The sequence below is a fragment of the Magnolia sinica genome, chromosome 1 (genome assembly GCF_029962835.1).
Source record: "Magnolia sinica isolate HGM2019 chromosome 1, MsV1, whole genome shotgun sequence".
Classification (NCBI taxonomy): Eukaryota; Viridiplantae; Streptophyta; class Magnoliopsida; order Magnoliales; family Magnoliaceae; genus Magnolia; species Magnolia sinica.
Genome location: NC_080573.1, coordinates 134,938,166 through 134,959,344, shown reverse-complemented (window position 1 = coordinate 134,959,344; position 21,179 = coordinate 134,938,166). Strand labels below are relative to the sequence as shown.

Here is a 21,179-nt window from a genome sequence, read left to right as displayed (position 1 = left end):
TATTTTATGAAGAAAACCCCAACAGGCGGAGGGAAAAAAAAAAAAGAAAGAAAGAAGATCCCCTGTACATATGGAAAGAATATTTAAGTCAATACAATTTTTTTTTAAAAAGAAAAGAACTATCAATACAATTTGCTTCTCTAGGAATGTAATGCTGATATCTGCATAGTGCTTAAGCTATTGATGATGAAGGTGAGTTTCACGAGGAGCAGACTTTCAAAGGATTTCTGAATGCATTGAATACCTTGGAAATTAAAATAATTGAATTCTGAATGCATCCTATGCGTGACCTGAAAAAAAAAAAAAAAAAAAAAGAACAAAAGATTTGAATGTGATGCTGATATCTGCATAGTGCTTAAGCTATTGATGATGAAGGTGAGTTTCACGAGGAGCAGACTTTCAAAGGATTTCTGAATGCATTGAATACCTTGGATATTAAAATAATTGAATTCTGAATGCATCTTCTGCGTGACATGAAAAAAAAAAAAAGATTTGAATAATATCCCCATGCAGTTCAATCTAGAAGATCCCCATGCTTCAAAAAACTCCTTTGATAAGTGACCTGATAGGATTTTAGGGTTTAGGAAGTCTGCATTCAACAGAAAGGCCAAAACTTTGGGTGTAATCTTCCCACCAATCTGGGTGATATTTGTTGCTTTGCCTACATTCATGGTGCTTTTTGGTGGCATTCTCCATATTCATGGTTGGGCACAATCATTGAACCATGGCCCCTGTTCAATGAAATGATATCCTTGCAATTGAATTCTGCTCATTAGGAACATTTAAGTGTTAGTCATGTATCACAAGCTGCCACTGCTGTGCATCTCAAAGTCACTGCTCTTGCCATATTTTGAATTAGATAACAAAGAAAATATAAGCCGGTGTTTGGAAAAAGTGAATACCTTGGAAATTAATACCTTCGAGAAACAGCGAATAGAAGCCTATTTTTCATCCAGTTGAGGAAAAAAAAATGCATTTTCCTTTTCGAAGAGAATTGTGGAAATCACTATGAGCCCATGGTAAGGTAACTCACACGAGGTATCTACCGGGGTTGCTTAGCAAAACTAAGAGCCACATCATGGGTGCAACTTTCATGAGATCCACCCCATCCATCAGATACACTACCGTCTCATTTTAATCATTGAACCAAAAAACTCAAGTACACCACACCACAGGAAACAATTGACAGAACACCCACCGTTAGTTGTGTAGGACCCACCATGGTGTTTATATGCCATTAGAATGAAAGGATTACCCAAAAATCACAATGTTCTAAAACTCAGGTGGGCCATACCACATGAATTGAGAGGTTTTCAGTATAATTTTTTTTGGAATGGCCCACTAGAGTGTTGCATCATCCTGATTTTTGGGACCAGGGCCCAACAAGTCATTTCTTCCAAGTTACTGACAGTAGCACCAGTAGGTAGGTACCAATCAATATCTCGCCCTAAATGGAATAACATCAATTTACAATGCTGTGAAAGTAAGCAGCCGCCAACTACAACTTGCTCATTTTTGTCTCCCAAAAATTAAAAAAAGCACACTAAAGCTATATAACAACAAAATTCTCCCAGAAGTAACAAATTGCTATTCGAATCCACAGTTTTCCATGTCCACCGCAATAATCCTTCTTAGTTTCCCATATCCACATTTTAGTTTTCCCATCCAAAAGAATCAGGACACTGGAATCTCAATAGTCATTCACTTAAATCAGGACCAAGTTACCATCAACAATCTCTAAACATTAAACCAAACAACAGTTAAACAACCAAATGCTTAAGGAAAGCAGTTGAAAACATCCACCAAACATGTCAGCATTTTAAATCCACAGAGCTTTTGGGGACAAAGCATCGCCTGAGAAAATTAGTCGCCTTTCAAAGATAATCTTTATTCAAATCATCGAAGTAAGGATGCTCCATAGCTTTCTTCGCAGATATTCGCTTTGAGGGGTGGTACTGCAACATCTTCTGCAACAATGTAAATTATTTGCAGGTCAAAGATACTCTATCTCATTGATGGTAGTTAAGTGGAATGCTAACTCTTGTTAATACAATGAACCAGATCCGAGTTGCTCATCAGCTGGCCCCACCGTTATGGTTCGCCCAAAATCGAGCAACTCATCAGGTAATGGATAGTTGAAAGAAATTGACCAACAGTCCATACACAACATACACCTGCCTAAGTAAATGGACCAAACCTGATGAATGCCCTGCAACTGACACATGTGCAGCATTGGCACATACACCACTTGGCCCTGCATCTGACACATGCACAACATTGGCTATGTGCTATGAAGCCCTACTTCCATCTCACATTAAAATTCTTGATGACTGCAGGGCCACGGCAAATCTAATGATTTGGGGGCCAAACCTGATGAATGCCCCGACAAACTAGCACATGCGCTGCAGCCCTTCACCTGACATGTGTGCAGCATGTGCCTTGCAGCCCTTCATCTGACATGTGTGCAGCATTGGCAAGTGAACATAGTATTCCTCCTCATACTATGTACATAATTATTTATACAAGAATATATGTATCAATCAAAAGAAAGCATGCAGACACATCTGACACGAGCGAGTACACTTTGCATTTCCTCTTGATCTGAATATGTGCTTTGTCAAGTATCGTTTATATGATGAGGCACATATCGATCGAAAGATGGTATGCAGACCCAACTTACCGAAAGCAGATCTATCCCATCTGCATCAAGATTAGGAACGGCTGATGACAAACTTTGAGGCCTCCACTGAGGGTACTCATGCCAATTTGTTAATTGGTTCAATCCTGGCCATACTTCTTCATTTGGAGTGCCCAACAGCCTTCATCAAAGCCACTACACATGATCAGTCAAGCTGGCGATACATAAAATAAATAACTTAATTAATTAAATGAAAATTGTCCAGAAAACACATAAACCAACCGAACCTGAAGATATGAAGGAGCTGTTGCAGTTCTGAATCCCCGGGAAAGAGGGCCTGTGTCGTGATCAGCTCAGCTGGAATCATACAAAGATCGGTAAATTGGCTGCCTCGTTTTCAAAAAGACCTAAAGTTGAAAATTAGAACACCAGTTCTTAGTATTTTACCAAATATACAGCCGACAGACCACATATCTACTGGTGTGGAGTAATGAGTTGCCCCCAAAAGTACTTCTGGAGCTCTATACCACAATGTCAATATCTGGAATTCATACAGTAAAATCAATCAGAAAAATGTTTCGTTAGTTCAATCAGCATTAGCTCGTGAAACCAAGGGCATGTTTGCATGAGAAGAGTAGTTACTTGTTTGGATTTTTTTGCTTTTGTTCAATACGGATCAGAGCCATTAAAAGGTTCAAAACGAGATGTACAAGGGGCTCTCATGATCCAATTCGATCAGAGAGGCCCCCATTGAAATGGGCCCTTACTTATAAATCTTAATGGACTGACTGGCATTTTATCAATCGTTAAATGACGGAAAGGAAATGGGTATGTTTATTTGTACCTCGTGAGTGTACTTCTTGATTGGAATAGTAAATGCTCGACTAAGCCCAAGGTCTGCTATTTTAAGCATCATCGTCTTTCGATCCATTAGAAGATTGTGAGGTTTCAGATCCCTGTGTTAACAAAAGAGTAGCGTATAAAGATCAATTTAATACACACACACACACATATACAGAGAGAGAGAGAGAGATGCTCGCACACAACTAGATGTACGTCTAACTAGTTGGTGTGTGGAAGCCACCATGTTGTTGTTTATTTGGTATCTCCCCCGTCCAACAAGGTTGCCCCACATGAATGTGGAGTTTTTTTGGTTTTCTATGGTGTGCCCGGCTGATAGTTGGATTAACCTGATTTTTGGGGCATCCAATTTTCATAATGGGACAACCTTGCTGGTCGGGCGAGACATCATACAAACACTATGGTGGGTCCCACACGCCAACTAGTTGGACGTACAACTAGTTGTGTGTGAGCATTTCACACGCACATACGCAGAGAGAAAGAGAGGCTATACGAGGCTATACCTGTGCAGTACACCATGACCGTGGCAGAATGCAACACCCTTGCAAAGTTGGTACATCAAACTCTGCATTAAGAACCACACGAAATTCTAAGAATCTCACCTTAACTATTCAATACTGGAAAATTTAGGGAGGTTTGGACTTTGGACCCACATGGAACCCTCTTGACAAGCACAATTACAAGCAACCTGGAAAGTGCATGGAACATCTGAGCTGTGCATAAGTCAGTCCCTCCACAGCACAATCTCAGAATCTTTCAGTTCCAACAAGCATTCAATTCTTCTAACATGAACTGCTTAGAGGCTTATCTGAAAGCATCAAACGGATGAAAATCCATAACAATGAAAGCCTACCTTAACAGTTTTGGTGGGCATTTTCTCTCCAGTCTGGCGAAAGCTTTTGATGTACTTTCTAAGATCCGTATCCATGTATTCGAAAACAAGATAGAGAACCGTCTTCCCTTCTTTGTTCTGGCCTTGTTTGAGATCCAACAGCCTTCATAAGATTGCCGAATAAGAAACAGAGATGAAAACCCATTTAATAGACCCGACACACTTCAAGAAAAGGGCAAATTGGAACAAAAGATAAAAGAATCTTCATGAAGAAACAGAGAACAATGCAATCACAAGAAAGCAATAAAACCCTAATCCTAGAAAGTAAACCCTGGGAATTGAAGCAGAACAAGATGCAGCTCAAGATACACCGAACCCAACCAGTCAAGGACAGCAAAACGGACTTCAAATGCAACAGAAAAGAGATCCTACATTCAAATTAAGAAAATAAATAAATAAAAATTTAACCCTATGAAATGAAATCTTAACCCTAGACAGCGATCAAACAGACATTGGATCAAACAGAAATTAACCCTGCCCATGAAAGAAGCAAAATCCAGACCAGAAATATATACAGAGAGAGAAAGAGAGAAAGAGAGTAAGAGAAAGAATCCAAATGAAGAGAGAGAAAGGCGAAAAGGAGATCATGGGTACCTTACAACATGGGGATCGATGGATAGCATTCGCAGGAGAGAGACTTCTCGAAGGGTAGTTGGCGGGACGCCTTCATCGTCCTCGTGGAGACGAGTCTTCTTGAGGGCTACGATCTTCCCTGTGGCTTTCTCTCTTGCTCTGTAAACCTTCCCATACGTCCCTTCTCCTACCTTCTCGAGCTTCTCGTAATCTTCCATGGACTCTCTCTCTCTCTCTCTCTCTCTCTCTCTGTGGCAGATGAACAAAGATTTGAAAGAAGGAAATGGAAGGAGACTTTTCTTATAGCCGTTTGCTCTAACGGTCCCATGTTTCAATTTCAAAATATATACTGATCGGAATGATTGAAAATTAACGATTTTACCGGGTACGAATGCATTGCGGAAACATTACCGCATTGTCGTTTTTGTTATTATTACAGACGTCGGTGCTGGAAAAGCTCTGTGGAGCCCACCATCATGTACTCTTTTATCTACGCCGTCCATCCATTTTTCCAGATCATTTTAGAACATTGGCCAAAAAAACGAGCCAGATACAAATCTCATGTGTACCACACCATAGGAAAAAGTATCGGTAGAACACCCACCATTAAAAACTTCAAGGGCCACGAAAGTTTTGGATTAAGCTTGAAAAGGTTTGCAAATCACCACACCATTTTATGTGGGTGAGTATATCTATTTATAATAATATTATACGGTATGACTACACAGCTATGGTACATACAATAAAGGGAAATAATCAAAACAGATTTACATGGCATCTCATATAGTCAAGGAGGATCCCCTGAGCCAATGGAGGAGGATCCACGGAGATTCTTAATACCCCTGTAAGCTAAGCGTGGGATTACAGCCAACATGAAGCTTGGATTGGAAAAAGGTAAATAGCGGCCGTGAAACACTTTTGGTGAATAAATTAGTGGCCTGCAAATTTGACGAAACATATTAAAATGCAAAGGGTGCCAACAACAACAAGTTCTTATAAGAAATGGTAGTCAAGGTCGATGTGTTTGGCACGCTTGTGAGAAACAGGATTCTAGCTTAAGAAAATCACGCGCTTGTTGTCACATAGTAACAAAGGCCGATGTGTGAGGGTGACCTTGAGATCACATAGGAGATGAGTAAGCCATAGAATCTCAACAGCAGTAAAAGTGAGAGCACGGTACTCAAATTCACAACTGAAGCGGGAAACTGTAGGTTACTTTTTGGCACTCCATGAGACAAGATTGTCCCCAATATAAATGGAATAACCAAAGGTGGAACGCCGAGTATCAGGACACCTTGCCCAGTCGGCGTCAGAATAGGCCAAGAGACCAGTAGATGGCGATGCAGAAAAGGTTAAGCCAAAGTGAAGAGTACCCTTGACATAACGCAAGATACGCTTGACAGCTTGAAAATGTTCTTTAGTGAGAGCATGAAGAAATTGACTAATGGAGTTGACAGACTAAGCAAGATCAAGGCGCGTGATGGTCAAATATTGTAAGGTACCAATTAAAGAGCGATAAAGAGTGGGATCCGAGAAGGGTGCATCGTCAGAGGGGAGGCGCTGAGACACGACCATTGGTGTAGCAATAGACTTGCTATTAAATAATTGAGCATGAGCAAGAATGTCATGAACATACTTGGTTTGACTGAGAAAGAGTCTATCCAAAAGAGAGGAAACCTCAAGGCCAAGAAAATAGCTCAAGGAGCCTAAGTCCATGAGGGCAAATTTCGCGTGCAGCTGCTGAATGAATCGGTTGAGAAGTGTTGAATTATTCTCTGTAACAATAATGTCATTAATATAGAGCAACAAGTAGATGAGATCAGCTTTCCTACTGAAGACAAAGTCAGCACGGCTGTAAGAGAATCCAAGTTGTGAGAGAAGTGTACTGAAAGGAGATGAATTGCGAAAAGGAAAAAATCAAATGCAAAACAAACTAAGTAATAAAAACTAAACTGATGATTTGATTTTTGGATTTTTGAATGGATGTAATTCAATGGAATAAAAAACACCCAAGCTTCAAAGTTCCACACATAGGTTAATGTTCCAAAATCATGATGACTTGGATAACACAACTAGGATCTGAGCACTATGGTCAGCCTAATCGGAAAATAAAACAGTTTAAATATTTTAATAAATGATATAAAAGATTAGAAAATAATGAATTTGCACCATTGACATATATTCTCAAGTGCCAGTGATTTTAAGTATTCAATATCTATAGGATAATGAATATCAAAGAAATATAACAGGTTGAGAACATCTCCTATCTAGGAAATCTGATTAATTTAGGGTAAGCCTATCCATTAATGTGGATCTCATATGATGGAAACATATGGATCTTACAAAACCTAAATAATAGATAACATGCATACACCATTCTTCTCATCATTAAAACAATCAATCATCATAACTTAAAGAAATATTAAACCCATGTGCTTCCCTTCTAGCTTGGGCTAGAGGGAACTTAGAAAAACATAATTAAATTGCAGAAATAAAAAGCAACAAGAAAGAAAGAAGAAAAATTACAAATAGAAAAGATCTAAAAGGAAAGAAACAACTTATAAAGCTTTAATAAAACTAAAAACTCTTTAAAAAACCCTAAATATTGCTCTTGAATGCTTCTAATGATGTTTAAGAATGCCCTAGGAGGCCCTATTTATAAGTAGGGAACTCCAATTTTCGTACAAAGTTGAAAACCCTAGAAAACGCCTCAAATATACGTATTTTCTCAAAATAGACTTCTCGCTGCATAGTTCGTTTAAAACAGACTTCCTGCTGCGCAGTTTTCCAAAATAAACTTCACAGCTTCAGAATACACTTTTTTAGGACGATTTCAGGATTCTTCACTTCAAATCTTCGATTCTCTTCATTCCTCGCTTGGTTTTCTTGGATCTTTGGCATGTGAATTCTTCAATCTTGATCTCCTAAGATCCATCCCTTGCCTTGGTGATTTTTGAGCATCAAATTCTTACTTTTTAACACCTTTTTCAATCCAAGCTCTTAAATTCACCTTGCAATACATACATGAGTAAAATAAAATATTAAGATGATTTATGTTCATAAAACTATGATATAAATGGGGAAATTTATGCAATATTTGAGTCTCAACACACCCCCAACCAGCATTTTGCTAGTCCCAAGCAAAATAAGTGTAGAAAAATAAAAATTAATTCTAGAAACAAAATTAAAAAGAAAAACAAAAATTCTAACTACACCACATTCGCAAGTAATCTCGATTGCATTTAGCCTATGCAAAAAAGCCTTTAGACCCCTAGGTTTACCCTAGTGGACGAGTTACAGTCTAGTGAGGGTTTCCAAAAATGTTACTTACAAATATTGAAAACATGAAAAATATTTCAACACTTAGAAATTTACACAATTATGTCTCCATTCATCATATGAATTCCAAAACAAAACAATAATTACCTTAGATATGAAGTTAGCTAGAATCTCAATTTTCTAATCCATTACATCCTTGAGTTCAGAGACCTAATCAAAATTTAGAATAGTTATAACTCAATATCCTTAGATGCTTCGTGACACTAATCTAACTTTGAGAAATATGCATGTTCCCTATCCTAACTCCTTTCAATCATCCCAAGAATATGAAATCTCTAGTTATCTCATTTTTTTCATGACATTTCTTCTTTTATCATTATATCCTCATTATTATAGACCACCTTTAGATGAAGATTCTCATCAGGTTTGCTTCATAACCTAAGGTATCGTACTTGTAATGGTAACAATAATAGATACTTAGGTATCTTACTCCGGATTACTAACACGATTGTTATGGTCATTGCATTCATGCTCTATAATAAAAATTTCTTTTTTTCATCACTCTTTTTTTCTTTCAATATTCTCTCTTTTAAACATATATCAATGGTACTAGTTCATTCAATCTTGTTTGAATCAAAATTTATTATTCTAGTTCACATATCATATTTCTCACTTAGTTAGCTAAGGTGTAATGTGAATTTAGTACATCAAATTATAACTCATTTTAAACTAGTGATTAGATAATTGAACTCAAGTTTATAATTTTCAGTTATCAAAATTCTGACTACTATTAACCCAGAATAAATATTAACTTTGCCTTTAAAATTCGCATAATATCATGTTCACATTCTTGTATATAAAAATATTATTTTTAAAATGTTGAATTTTTTTTTCATAAACCTAATAAACTTAAACCTAACTGAAACCTAAAAATAATAAAAATAATAATAAAATAAATTGAAACCCCAAAAAAAAAACTTTCACATGGATGACTATCCACACCCCAACCTAAAATCTACATTATCCCCAATGTAATGATAATGTAATGCAGAGAACAATAAAAATAAAAAAAAGGGTCGATAATACCTACCATGAAGAACTCACCTACTAGGTGACACTAAAAAAAATGGAATATGATACAAATCCTATATAAATGCTCCGCGAGACTAGGAGCATCAATCTAAATATTTTGGCTCATGAAGAGGGATAGACTCATCTCCCAAATGAAAGTTTTCCACGTAAGGCTTCAATCTCCGACCAGTAACCTTATACATCTTGCCATTACGTGGATTCTCAATTTCAATAGCCTCATGAGTATAAACATTCTTCACAATGAAGGGGCCTGTCCATCTTGATCGTAACTTTCTCAGAAAGAACTGTAGATGAGATTTGTACAATAGGACCTTTTGCTGAGGTTCAAAATTCTTCCTCAGGATGTTTTTGTCATGAAAAGCTTTGATCCTCACTTCATAGATTTTAGAATTTTCATAAGTGCCTTTCCTCAACTCCTCCAATTCATTCAACTCTAATTTCCTTTGTCCAATTGTTTGGTCCATATCAAAGTTTAATTTCTTTATTGCCTAGTAAGCTCTATGTTGTAATTACACAGGCAACTGACAAGCTTTCCCATACACCAATCTGTATGGGGACATTCCAGTTGGGGTCTTATAAGCAGTCCTATAAGCCCATAAAGCGTCGAATAGTCTGAGGGACCAATCCTTCCTATCTAGCCTCATAGTTTTCTCTAAAATGTGTTTGATTTCCCAATTAGAAATCTCAGCTTGCCCACTCGTTTGTGGGTTGTATGGGGTGCTCATTTTGTGCTTGATGCCATATTTCTTCATCAAAGCCTTAAATGTTCTATTACAAAAGTGAGACCCGCCATCACTAATAATGGCTTTTGGAGTTCCAAATCTAGAAAAAATATTTTTCTTGAGGAATCGTATGACCACTTTATTGTCATTGGTCCTATTTGGAATTGCCTCAATTCACTTGGAAACGTAGTCCACACCAACCAATAAATAAAGAAATCCAAAAAAAAATGGAAATGGGCTCATAAAATCAATACTCCAATAAAAAATCTCCAATGGTAAAATAGGGGATAAAGACATCATGTTGCACCGGGACACTCTTCCCAATCTTTGACATCTATCACAAGCAACACAGAAAGCATGAGTGTCTTTAAACATGGTGGGCAAGTAAAAACCACACTGCAGAATTTTTGCAGTGGTTTTCTTAGCAAAAAAATGGCCACCACATGCTTCCATGTGGTAAAAAGAAATAACACTCTGAACTTCATCATCTGGGACAACGTTTAAAAATTTGATCAGTCCCATATTTATATAAATATGGGTCATCCTAGAAGAAGTTCCTAACCTCAATTTCAAAGCGCTTCATATCTTGTGACTTCCAATGATATGGTATTTTTTCCGTTACAAGATAGTTCACTATATCTGCATACCAAGGAAATTTGGAGATTGCAAATAATTGTTCATCAGGGAAAGTGCCCTGGATATGCATCTCCTCAGTGGAATCATCTAACACCAATCTAGAAAGGTGATCGGCCACTACGTTTTCTACTTCTTTCTTATCTTTTATTTATAAGTCAAATTCTTGGAGTATGAGGATTCATTTCAAAAGTCCCGACTTTGCATCCTTCTTAGATAGCAAATATTTCAAAGCCGAGTGGTCCGTGAAAATGACCACTTTGGATCTAAGCAAGTAAGACCTAAACCTATCCAAAGCAAAAACTACTGCAAGTAACTCTTTTTCAGTTGTTGAGTAGTTCACTTGGGCCGAGTTTAGAGTTCTACTCGCATAGTGAATAACGTAGGGCCGTTTATCTTTCCTTTAACCCAAAACAGCCCCTATGGCATAATCACTTGCATCGCACATTAGTTCAAAAGGAAGTGTCCAATCTGGTGGACGCATGATAGGTGCAGTGGTAAGGGGTGATTTAATTTTATTAAAGGTACTTGCACACTCATCTGTCCACTTAAATGGGACATCCTTTTGAAGAAGATTAGTCAATGGTCTAGTAATGGCACTAAAGTCCTCGATGAATCTTCTATAAAAATCATCATGCCCTATAAGTGATCTAATATCTCTAACAGTTTGAGGGATAAGTAGATTAGCAATAATGTCGAGTTTTGATCAATCTACCTCGATTCCATTTTTGGAGATAACATGGCCCAAAACAATTCCTTTTTGAACCATGAAATGACATTTATCCTAATTTAAGACAAGGTGTTTCTCTTCACACCTAGATAAGACAAGAGATAAATTGTTGAGGCATTCCTCAAAACTACTCTCAAATACAGAGAAGTCGTCTATGAAAACCTTAAGAAACTTTCCAACCATATTTGAAAAAATACTTAACATATACCATTGGAAAGTTACTGGGGCGTTACACAATCCAAATGGCATCCGTTTGAAAGCAAACATGCCATATGGATAAGTGAACGTGGTTTTTTCTTGGTCTTCCAGGGCTATCTCTATTTGGTTATATCCAGAATATTCATCAAGAAAACTATAGAAGGAGTGACCTGCTACCCTCTCTAAAACTTGATCAATGAATGGTAGAGGGAAATGGTCCTTCTTTGTGACCTGGTTCAATTTTCTATAGTCAATGCAAACACGCCAACTAGTGGTGACACGTGTTGGTATGAGTTCATTATTAGAATTTTGCACAATAGTTATTCCAGATTTCTTTGGGACTACTTGAGTTGGACTCACCCAAACACTATCGGATATTGGGTAGATGATTCCCACATCCAATAATTTGATCACCTCATTTTTTACAACTTCCATCATGTTTGGATTGAGACGCCTTTGAGGTTGTCTAATTGGTTTGGCGTCATCATCGAGGTGGATCCGATGGGTGCATATGGAAGGGCTTATACCCTTGATGTCAGAAATGGTCCAGCCCAAGGCTCCTTTGTGGTCCCTTAGAACTTTCAACAATTTAATCTCTTGATCTTTCTCTAAAAATGAAGAGATCACCACAGGATAAGTTTTATTTTCACCTAAGTATACATACTTAAGCTCATTTGGTAGTGGTTTTAAATCAAGCTTTGGAACATTGGTTGGTGATGGCAGAGGTCGCAAGTCCTCGATAGATAGGATTTGAGTGCGCGGTCTCCATTGGTACATACCAATGTCCTGGGTGGTAGTGCTCTCATTATCATCAGAAATTCCAGCAAGCACTTTTTTTAAATCAGAATTTTTTAAGTCTCCAATGACTTGAATCAATTCCTCAGTCAGATTAGGTTCCAATTCCTCTTCTTCTATCAAGCAGTCCATGAAATTCAGCTCATGGATCTCATTATTATCAATGGGTTGCTTACATAGATTGAAAATATTTAGCTCTAAAGTCATATTACCAAAAGACAAGTTCATCATTCCATTCTTATAATTTATGATTGCATTTGAAGTTGCTAGGAATGGGCGGCCTAAAATGATGGGAACTTGAGCGCTAACATTTACACATGGTTCAGTGCCTATTACAATAAAATCCATGGGGAAGTAAAATTGTTCCACTTGGACTAACACGTCCTCTAAGATTCTCCTTAGTACCTTAATGGAGTGGTCAGCAAGTTGGAGTGTAATCGTAATTGGTTTAAGCTCTCATAACCCTATTTGTTTGTAAACCGAATAAGGCACTAAGTTGACACTTGCACTCAAATCTACCAAAGCATGCTCAATTTGGAAATTTTCAATAATACAAGGAATAATGGGACTTCTCGGGTCTTTGTATTTGGGTACAACTCTTTTCTGAATGATAGCGCTCACTTTCTCAGTGAGGAAGGCCTTCTTGTGCACATTTAATTTTCTCTTTACAGTGCACAAATCCTTGAGATATTTAGCATATGATGGAATTTGTCTAATGACATCAAGTAGAGGAATATTGACAGTAACCTTTTGGAGCACATCCAACACCTCTTGATATTTCATGAGGACAGTCGGGTTCCGAAGTTTAGATGGGAACGGAACTGGAGGCTCATGTGACTTAGTCTATTTATCCTTTTCTTGTTGCGGCTCTTGAACCATATCCAGTTCATCATTCTCTTAAGACAGTGACTCATCATTCGGTATTTCTACCGGTTGCATTATCTTGTTATCGACCTCTTTTCCACTTCTCAAGGTAATGATGGCCTTAGCTTGTTCATGATGTAGCTCACTTGGATTTGAGTCTCCAATGAAATGTGTGTTTCTAGGGTTTGGCACAGGTTAAGAAGGAAGGGTGCCTTTTTCCTTAGCATTTAGTTAAGTCTCAATCCTAGCCACAGTTGTCTTTAATTCCCGATTTGATTGGATTAGGGACTGATTCATTTAAGCTTGAAAGTTCATGAATGTGGTCAATGCATCCTCCACAGATGATCGCTTTGGCAGGGGCACATATAGTGCATTATTAGGTGCCCCAAAGAAGTTATTTTGTGGAGCCATTTGAGGTGCATTGGGCACATTAATTTGCGGTCCATTCCTCCAACTAAGATTAGGATGGTTACGCCAATTTGGATTGTACGTGTTTCCCATTGCTTGCATAACTGACCTTTGGTAATTATTTATAGTATTTGCTTGATCAAGCTCATACGTGATATTTTGTACAACTGAGATTATCGAACAATCCTTTGTGTCATGGTCTATACCACCACAAATGCTACAAAAATTACCTAAGGAAGTGTTTGCTTTGGATCAACCTTCCTAATTTCCAAGGTTTCGACCTTTCTAGCCAATGCAGCGGATTTTGCATTAAGGTCGTCTTTCTCTTTGGACATACATTCCCACTTTCTCTCTAGGAATGGGTCTAGTTTGGTTTGATTTAGCAGAAACATCCCATGTCTGCATATTTTCTGCTAACATATCTAAAAAATTCCAAGCCTCATTATGATCTTTGTCAAGAAAGGTTCCACCACACGTCATCTCTATGAATTGACAAGTATCCATGGTGAGCCCCTTTCGAAAAGCATCAATCACGTGCCATGGTTCATAACCATGATGTGGACAAGTAATTAGAATGTCTTTAAAGCGCTTCCAAGCTTGATCAAGCTTGATAAAATAGTTCATTCCTCTTTTGGGAGAATGACATGATTTCTTGTTTTAGTGCATTTGTTTTGTGCTCGGGAAAGAACTTTTTTAAAAACTCTCTACTTAAGGCTTGCCATGAAGTGATGGTATTAGGTCTTAGAGAGTTGAGCCATGCTTTGGCCTGATCCTTTAGAGAAAATGAGAATAACCTAAGCTTAAGTACATCCCTATTGCCATTGTTTACTTGTAACGTTGCAATTACTTCCTCAAAGTCCTTGAGGTGCAAGTAGGGGCTTTCAGAATCTAAGCCATGAAATTTAGGAATTAATTGAATCACACCTAGTTTAAAATCAATGTTCCCTGTGTGAGCAGGGAACACTATACAAGATGGTAAAGTTGATCTCTTAGGGTGTAAATGTTCACGTAAAGTCCGTGGTTGATTTAACACATTCCTATGAACTTCATTTTCATCCTCAAGAGGAGGATTATTTTGATTTATAGTTGGATCTGGCAGATTTGGGTTTGGATTATCAACTGGGTCTGCCATGGAATCCAAATGATGTTGAGTGCCTCTTCTAAGTGAAAATGATCAAGGCTTGAAACTAGTCCACTTTCAGAGAAGAGTCGATTGTTTTGATCCCTACTCCAACGGGACATAAACCATCCACACCACACAACAAATACCACTAATTCAAATCGCAAGTATGATACTTAAAATAAAAATAAAAACTTAAATCAACAACCCAGGTGGCAGGGCCAACCATGAGGGTTCAGTCCACAAAGCAAAATAAATCAACAACCCAGGTGGCAGGGCCGACCATGAGGGTTCAGTCCACAAAGCAAAATAAATCAACAACCCAGGTGGCAGAGCCGACCATGAGGGTTCAGTCCACAAAAAAATTTAAAAAAATAAAATAAATAAATAAATAAAAGTAAAACTAATGCAGAAATTAAACTATGCTAATCTGGAAAATAGATTCAGCGGATGATCTTTGTGATCAAACAGCAACTGTAGGACAACCATAGCACTTGGGTGATAAAATCCCAAGCAGGGCAACCTTATGTCATAGTTAGTGCTTGAAAGACCCAACTGAATTTATTTTCAAAGAAAAAGAAAAGAAAAGAATAAATAATAAATAAATAAAATCTACAGAAAATCTGTAGGGTTTAGAAGAAAACTTACCTTAGCTATCTTGCACAGATCTGATCTATCTCAGTCTCTCCCCGGCAATGGCGCCAAAAAGTTGATTGCTTGCCTCCAAATGCAGAGGTTCATAAGTAATATCCTGTGAATACAGGGTCAATCCCACAGGGAGATGAATTACAAGAAGGAAAAAATCAAATACAAAACAAACTAAGTAATAAAAACTAAATTGATTATTTGATTTTGGGATTTTTGAATAGATGTAATTCAACTGAATTAAAATAACACCCAAGCTTCAAAGTTCCACACATAGGTTAATGTTCCAAAATCATGATGACTTGGATAACACAACTAGGATCTGAGCACTATGGTCAGCCTAATCGGAAAATAAAACACTTTAAATATTTTAATAAATGATATAAAAGATTAGAAAATAATGGATTTGCACCATTGACATATATTCTCAAGCGCCAGTGATTTTAAGTATTCAATATCTATATGATAATGAATATCAAAGAAATATAACAGGTTGAGAACATCTCCTATCTAGGAAATCTGATTAATTTAGGGTAAGCCTATCCATTAATGTGGATCTCATATGATGGAAACATATGGATCTTACAAAAGGATAAAAAAATAAAACCTAAATAATAGATAACATGCATACACCATTCTTCTCATCATTAAAACAATCAATCATCATAACTTAAAGAAATATTAAACCCATGTGCTTCCCTTCTAGCTTGGGCTAGAGGGAACTTAGAAAAACATAATTAAATTGCAGAAATAAAAAGCAACAAGAAAAAAAGAAGAAAAAAATGCAAATAGAAAATATCTAAAATAAAAAAAATAAATTATAAAGCTTTAATAAAACTAAAAACTCTTAAAAAATCTTAAATATTACTCTTAAATACTTCTAATGATGTTTTAGAATGCCCTAGGAGGCCCTATTTATAAGTAGGGAACTCCAATTTTCGTACAAAGTTGAAAACCCTAGAAAACGCCTCAAATATACGTATTTTCTCAAAATAGACTTCTCGCTGCATAGTTCGTTTAAAACAGACTTCCTGCTGCGCAGTTTTCCAAAATAAACTTCACAGCTTCAGAATACACTTTTTCAGGACGATTTCAGGATTCTTCACTTCAAATCTTCGATTCTCTTCATTCCTCGCTTGGTTTTTTTGAATCTTTGGCATGTGAATTGTTCAATCTTGATCTCCTAAGATCCATCCCTTGCCTTGGTGATTTTTGAGCATCAAATTCTTACTTTTTAGCACCCTTTTTCAATCCAAGCTCTTAAATTCACCTTGCAACACATACATGAGTAAAATAGAATATTAAGATGATTTATGTTCATAAAACCAAGATATAAATGGGGAAAATTATGCAATATTTGAGTCTCAACACTTATCTTCACCGTAGAAGACAAAGTCAGCACGGCTGTAAGAGAATCCAAGTTGTGAGAGAAGTGTACTGAAACGTTGAAACCAGGCTTGCGGAGCTTGTTTCAAGCCATAAAGGGCCTTTTTTTTAATTTGCACACATGAAGAGGATGTCGAGGATCAATATAACCGAGAGGTTGTTCCAAATAAACATCTTCACAAAGAACACCATTAAGAAAGGCATTCTTGACGTCAAGTTGACATAAGGGCCAACGATTAGACACGGCTAGAGAGAGAACAATCCTGACAGTAGAAGCTTTGACCATGGGACTAAAGGTGTCGATGTAGTCAAGTCCAGGAAGCTGTGCGTAGCCCTTGGCAACTAGGCGAGCCTTGAAGTGATCAATGGAGCCATCAGAATGATATTTGGTCCTGAAAACCCATTTGGAGCCCACAATATTTGTATTGTGCGGCCGAGGAATAAGAACCCAAGTATTATTATTGAGCAGCGTTGCAATTTCTGCATCCATGGCAGCAAGCCATGCAGGATCCTAAGCCGCAGAGAGAAATCCTTTGGGCTCGGAAGTACTGAACAAGGCATATAGAAGGGTCGGAGGTTGCACGGTGCTGAAAAGAGCCGCATGCTTACCCTTAAAGATCCCATTTCGAGCTCGAGTGACCATAGAGTGACGAGCAGGTGGAGCTGGATTAGACGCTGAGGACGATGGACCAGATCCGGTGGAGAGAGCTCCAGAGCTTGAGGAATCACGAGACTCACGTGTAGTATGATCCAAAGCAGAGGAGGATGTGCTAGAAACTTGCATGGACTCAGAAACAAGAAAATCATCACAGATTGTGCAAGGGTCTACAAGGGGCCGTGTAATAGGGGGCATAGGGGATGGAGTCAGAGGGGTAGGAATGGAAGTGCATGGCTCTAAAAAATTAGAGATAATCAACTCCAAAGGGGAATGTGCACGTGAAGAGTCTAAAAATGGAAAGAAATACACATCAAATTGAGCATGCCGAGTAATGTAAATACGAGAAGTAGCGATATCCAAGCAACGGAAGCTCTTATGAGATGAATTGTACCCAATAAAGATGCAAGGCAACTACGCGGAATAAATTTAGTAGAAACATAATCACGTAAACAAAGATATACCCGATAGCCGAAAGGATGAAAATGCTCATAATTAGGAGACTTACCATACAGAACCTCAAAAGGTGAAATACCACTAAGGATCGGCCTAAGCAACCGGTTGATAATGTAAGTGGCAGTGCTGAAAGCATCAACCCAAAGGCGAAGGGAAACATGGGAATGAAAGAGGAGCAAGACCGGTTTCAGTCATGTGACGGTGTTTGCGTTCTGCACGTCCATTCTGGGAAGGAGTATAAGGACATGACATATGATGATGAATGTCATTGTCTTGAAGACGAGATTGAAATCGAATACTGGTGAATTCGGCTCCGCCATTACTTTGAAAATTTTTTATTTTTGCCGCCGAGAGTTAATTTTCCATAAATCGTTGGAAGCGAAGGAAAATATCAAAGAAATCAGACTTAAGCTTCATGGGGTAAAGCCATGTGAAACGTGAGTGGTCATCTATAAATAACACATAATAGATAAAACCCACATTTAATTTAATAGGGGATGGACCCCAAATATCACAATGAATTAGGCCAAGCATATAATTAGATCTACTATCGTTAGAAGAAAAGGCAATCGATGACTTTTTACTAACCGACATATAGAGCATATATGCGTGTGTGAAGCAAAGAGTAAGACATAAATGGCCTTTTTTATTCAATAAAGATATAACAGAATGATTGACATGTCCAAATCTAGCATGCCATAAATCAAATGAGGCACGTAGAGATTTTTTAGCAAGAACAAAAATAAAAGCCTAATTTTCGCATTCTAGCACATAAAGACCACCTTCTCCTTTACTGGTTGCCACCGCCTTTCCTATTATTTGGTTCTGTATAATAAACTGATCATTAGTATATATAACAGTGAATGAAAAATTAGTAGTTAATTTTCTAATGGATAAAAGATTTTTGATAAGGCGAGGGACAACAAGCAAATCCAACAGTTGAATATTTTGAGAGTGGTAGACACTACCAGTGTGGGTAATTGGAAGAGAGGCTCCATTGCCTACTAGTACATGGTCCTTACCAGAATATGGTTCTCATATGTCTAGTTTACCCAAATGAGAGGTCATATGTGCTAAGGCGCCCGTATCCATGTACTAATCAGACTCGGCTTTAGTTGAAAGAAAGAAATTAGTAGTGAATGCTTCAGCAAGCTGAGCATCAACCCGATCATATCGATTTCGACAACGATCAGCAGAATGGCCCTCAGTTTTGTAGATCTAGCAATGGGGATTGTAATGATGACGGCCACGACCAGGTCCACTGTTTCGTTGGTGTCCTCTACGGCCACGAAACTGTTTATAATGACCACCACTGCGAGAGTTAGAAGAGGAACCATGGGTGGCAGTGAACGCAGCAAGGACAACAGGAGATTGCTCAAAAGATTTCTGAAAAATGGCAAAGCTTTCAGCCTTAGAAACCAGATCGATGAAGAGGAGAAGGGGTGTGAGCGACATCTAGGCAATAGAAAAGGTGGAGAAATCAGCACCTAACCCCTGAAGAAACCAATGAGATTTGTCTATATCATCAATCGGACGACCCATCACCGAGAGCTGATCACATAATGCCTTGAATGAGCGAGAGTATTCGAAGACGCTGCGGTTTCCTCATTTGATTAGTTGCAACTAATCCTTGAGATGGAGTTCACGTGTTTTGGAACGATGGCTGAAAGAGTTTTCCAAGGCAAGCTAGACGTCTCTGGTAGTAGTGAGACCGAGCACTTCTGCCATAGCTTCTTCAGTGAGGGAGGAAAGAATCAAGCTGAGGATGCGCTGATCTTGAAGTTTCCAATCCGTGTATTTCTGGATTTCTGTAGAAGACTCAGTAGCAGAGGTGGAGTTTGTGGGTGGAGCAATGATGGACCCATCGACATAGCCAAGAAGTCTCTGGCTATCAAGAAGCGGAATAAGCTAATTGCACTAGAGAAGATAGTTTGAGGAAAAGAGTTTAATGGTCACCATATGAATCATGGTGTCGAAGGATAGGAAAGAGTTAGAGGAATCGGCAGCCATGGGAATCAGTGGGAGGTTGAACCCGTGAAATGCTTGATAGCATGAAAAGGTTTGCAAATCACCACACCATTTTACGTAGGTGAGTATATCTATTTATAATATTGTACAATTGTACAATCTAATTACACAGCTATGGTATGTACAATAAAGGAAAATAATCAAAATAGATTTATGTGACATCTCATATAATCAAGGAAGATCCCGTGAGTCAATGGAGGAGGATCTATAGGGATTCTCAATAAAGCTGATATTCGTTTTTCCCCTTCATCGAGGTTGGAAGCGGATTAGCCAGTGTACCACACACCACCAAAGTCGCTGGTGTGTGTACATGTCGCTTAAAGAGGAGGGAGTCACTCCTCGAACTCGGAATGTATCAACGGTTGAAAGGTGATCAAAGTTACATGGGCCTACAATGATGTATTTATTATATCCACACCATTCATCCATTGAGATCATTTTAGTACGTCATCCAAGAAATGATTCATGTCCAAAGCTAAGTGTACTGCACCATAAATAGCAGGGGGGACAACGTAGACAATGATTCCCACCATTGAACATACGTAGGGCCCAGGTAATATTTATTTTCCATTCAATCTGTTCATAAGATCACACGGACCTGAATGTAGAGGAAAAAAAATATCGAATTGATCCTAAACCTCTATACCCCAGGAAAGTTTCAATGGTAGACGTTCAATCTTCCACTGTCTTTTAGGGTGGGGTTCACTTGATCTTTGGAACTGACTTATTTTTGGGCTCAAGCATGACAACGGGAGCAACAAATGTATAGACAGTTTTGATATAACATATATCTCATGGTGAGGCCACAAAAATTGATGACTTCAACATATCAGCAAGGTCCATGATACACCAGCCAATCTGCTTCCATCCAGGTATACGTGACCAAAATCAACAGGTGATGAAAATAAACATTACAGTGAGCCCCATGGAGTTTTTTAATGTTGGGCATTCTGTGGTGTGGTTCACTTGAGATTTGAATCTGCCTAATTAATTGAGGGGTGGAGAGATCAAGCTGATATTTTTGTAGACCCTTTGTCCATTTCTTTTTTACCTTATCAGTAGGTTGGACGTCAAATAAATATTTCAATGGCCCCTAAGAAGTTTTTAGTTGTGGGTATTCAACTGCTACTATTTCCTATGATGTGGCCCCCCTAAGATTTGGATCCGCTTCATTTTTGGTTTCAACTATTAAAATGATCTCTCG

At 38.1% G+C, this 21,179-nt stretch overlaps 1 protein-coding gene across 1 annotated transcript; it reads right to left on the bottom strand.

The window, feature by feature from the left end:
- Positions 1 to 1,565: 1,565 nt before the first annotated feature.
- On the bottom strand, positions 1,566 to 5,234 carry LOC131218957 (cyclin-dependent kinase B2-2-like). The gene is made up of 8 exons (XM_058213879.1): positions 4,986 to 5,234; positions 4,353 to 4,494; positions 4,003 to 4,064; positions 3,483 to 3,594; positions 3,086 to 3,179; positions 2,926 to 2,995; positions 2,681 to 2,819; positions 1,566 to 1,967 (listed from the first exon to the last, which is right to left on the bottom strand). The coding sequence occupies exons 1-8, from the start codon at positions 5,180 to 5,182 to the stop codon at positions 1,875 to 1,877; spliced, it is 909 nt and encodes a 302-aa protein (XP_058069862.1). The 5' UTR covers positions 5,183 to 5,234; the 3' UTR covers positions 1,566 to 1,874.
- Positions 5,235 to 21,179: the final 15,945 nt, after the last annotated feature.

Bases quoted from the DNA above. Each gene is read 5' to 3' on its own strand.
- LOC131218957 (XM_058213879.1), bottom strand. From the start codon at position 5,182: ATGGAAGATTACGAGAAGCTCGAGAAGGTAGGAGAAGGGACGTATGGG. The intron at 4,065-4,352 runs GTAGGCTTTCAT...TTCTTAATGCAG, and splicing joins TGCCCACCAAAACTGTTAAG to AGTTTGATGTACCAACTTTG. The intron at 3,595-4,002 runs GTATAGCCTCGT...TTGTTAACACAG, and splicing joins GGTCATGGTGTACTGCACAG to GGATCTGAAACCTCACAATC.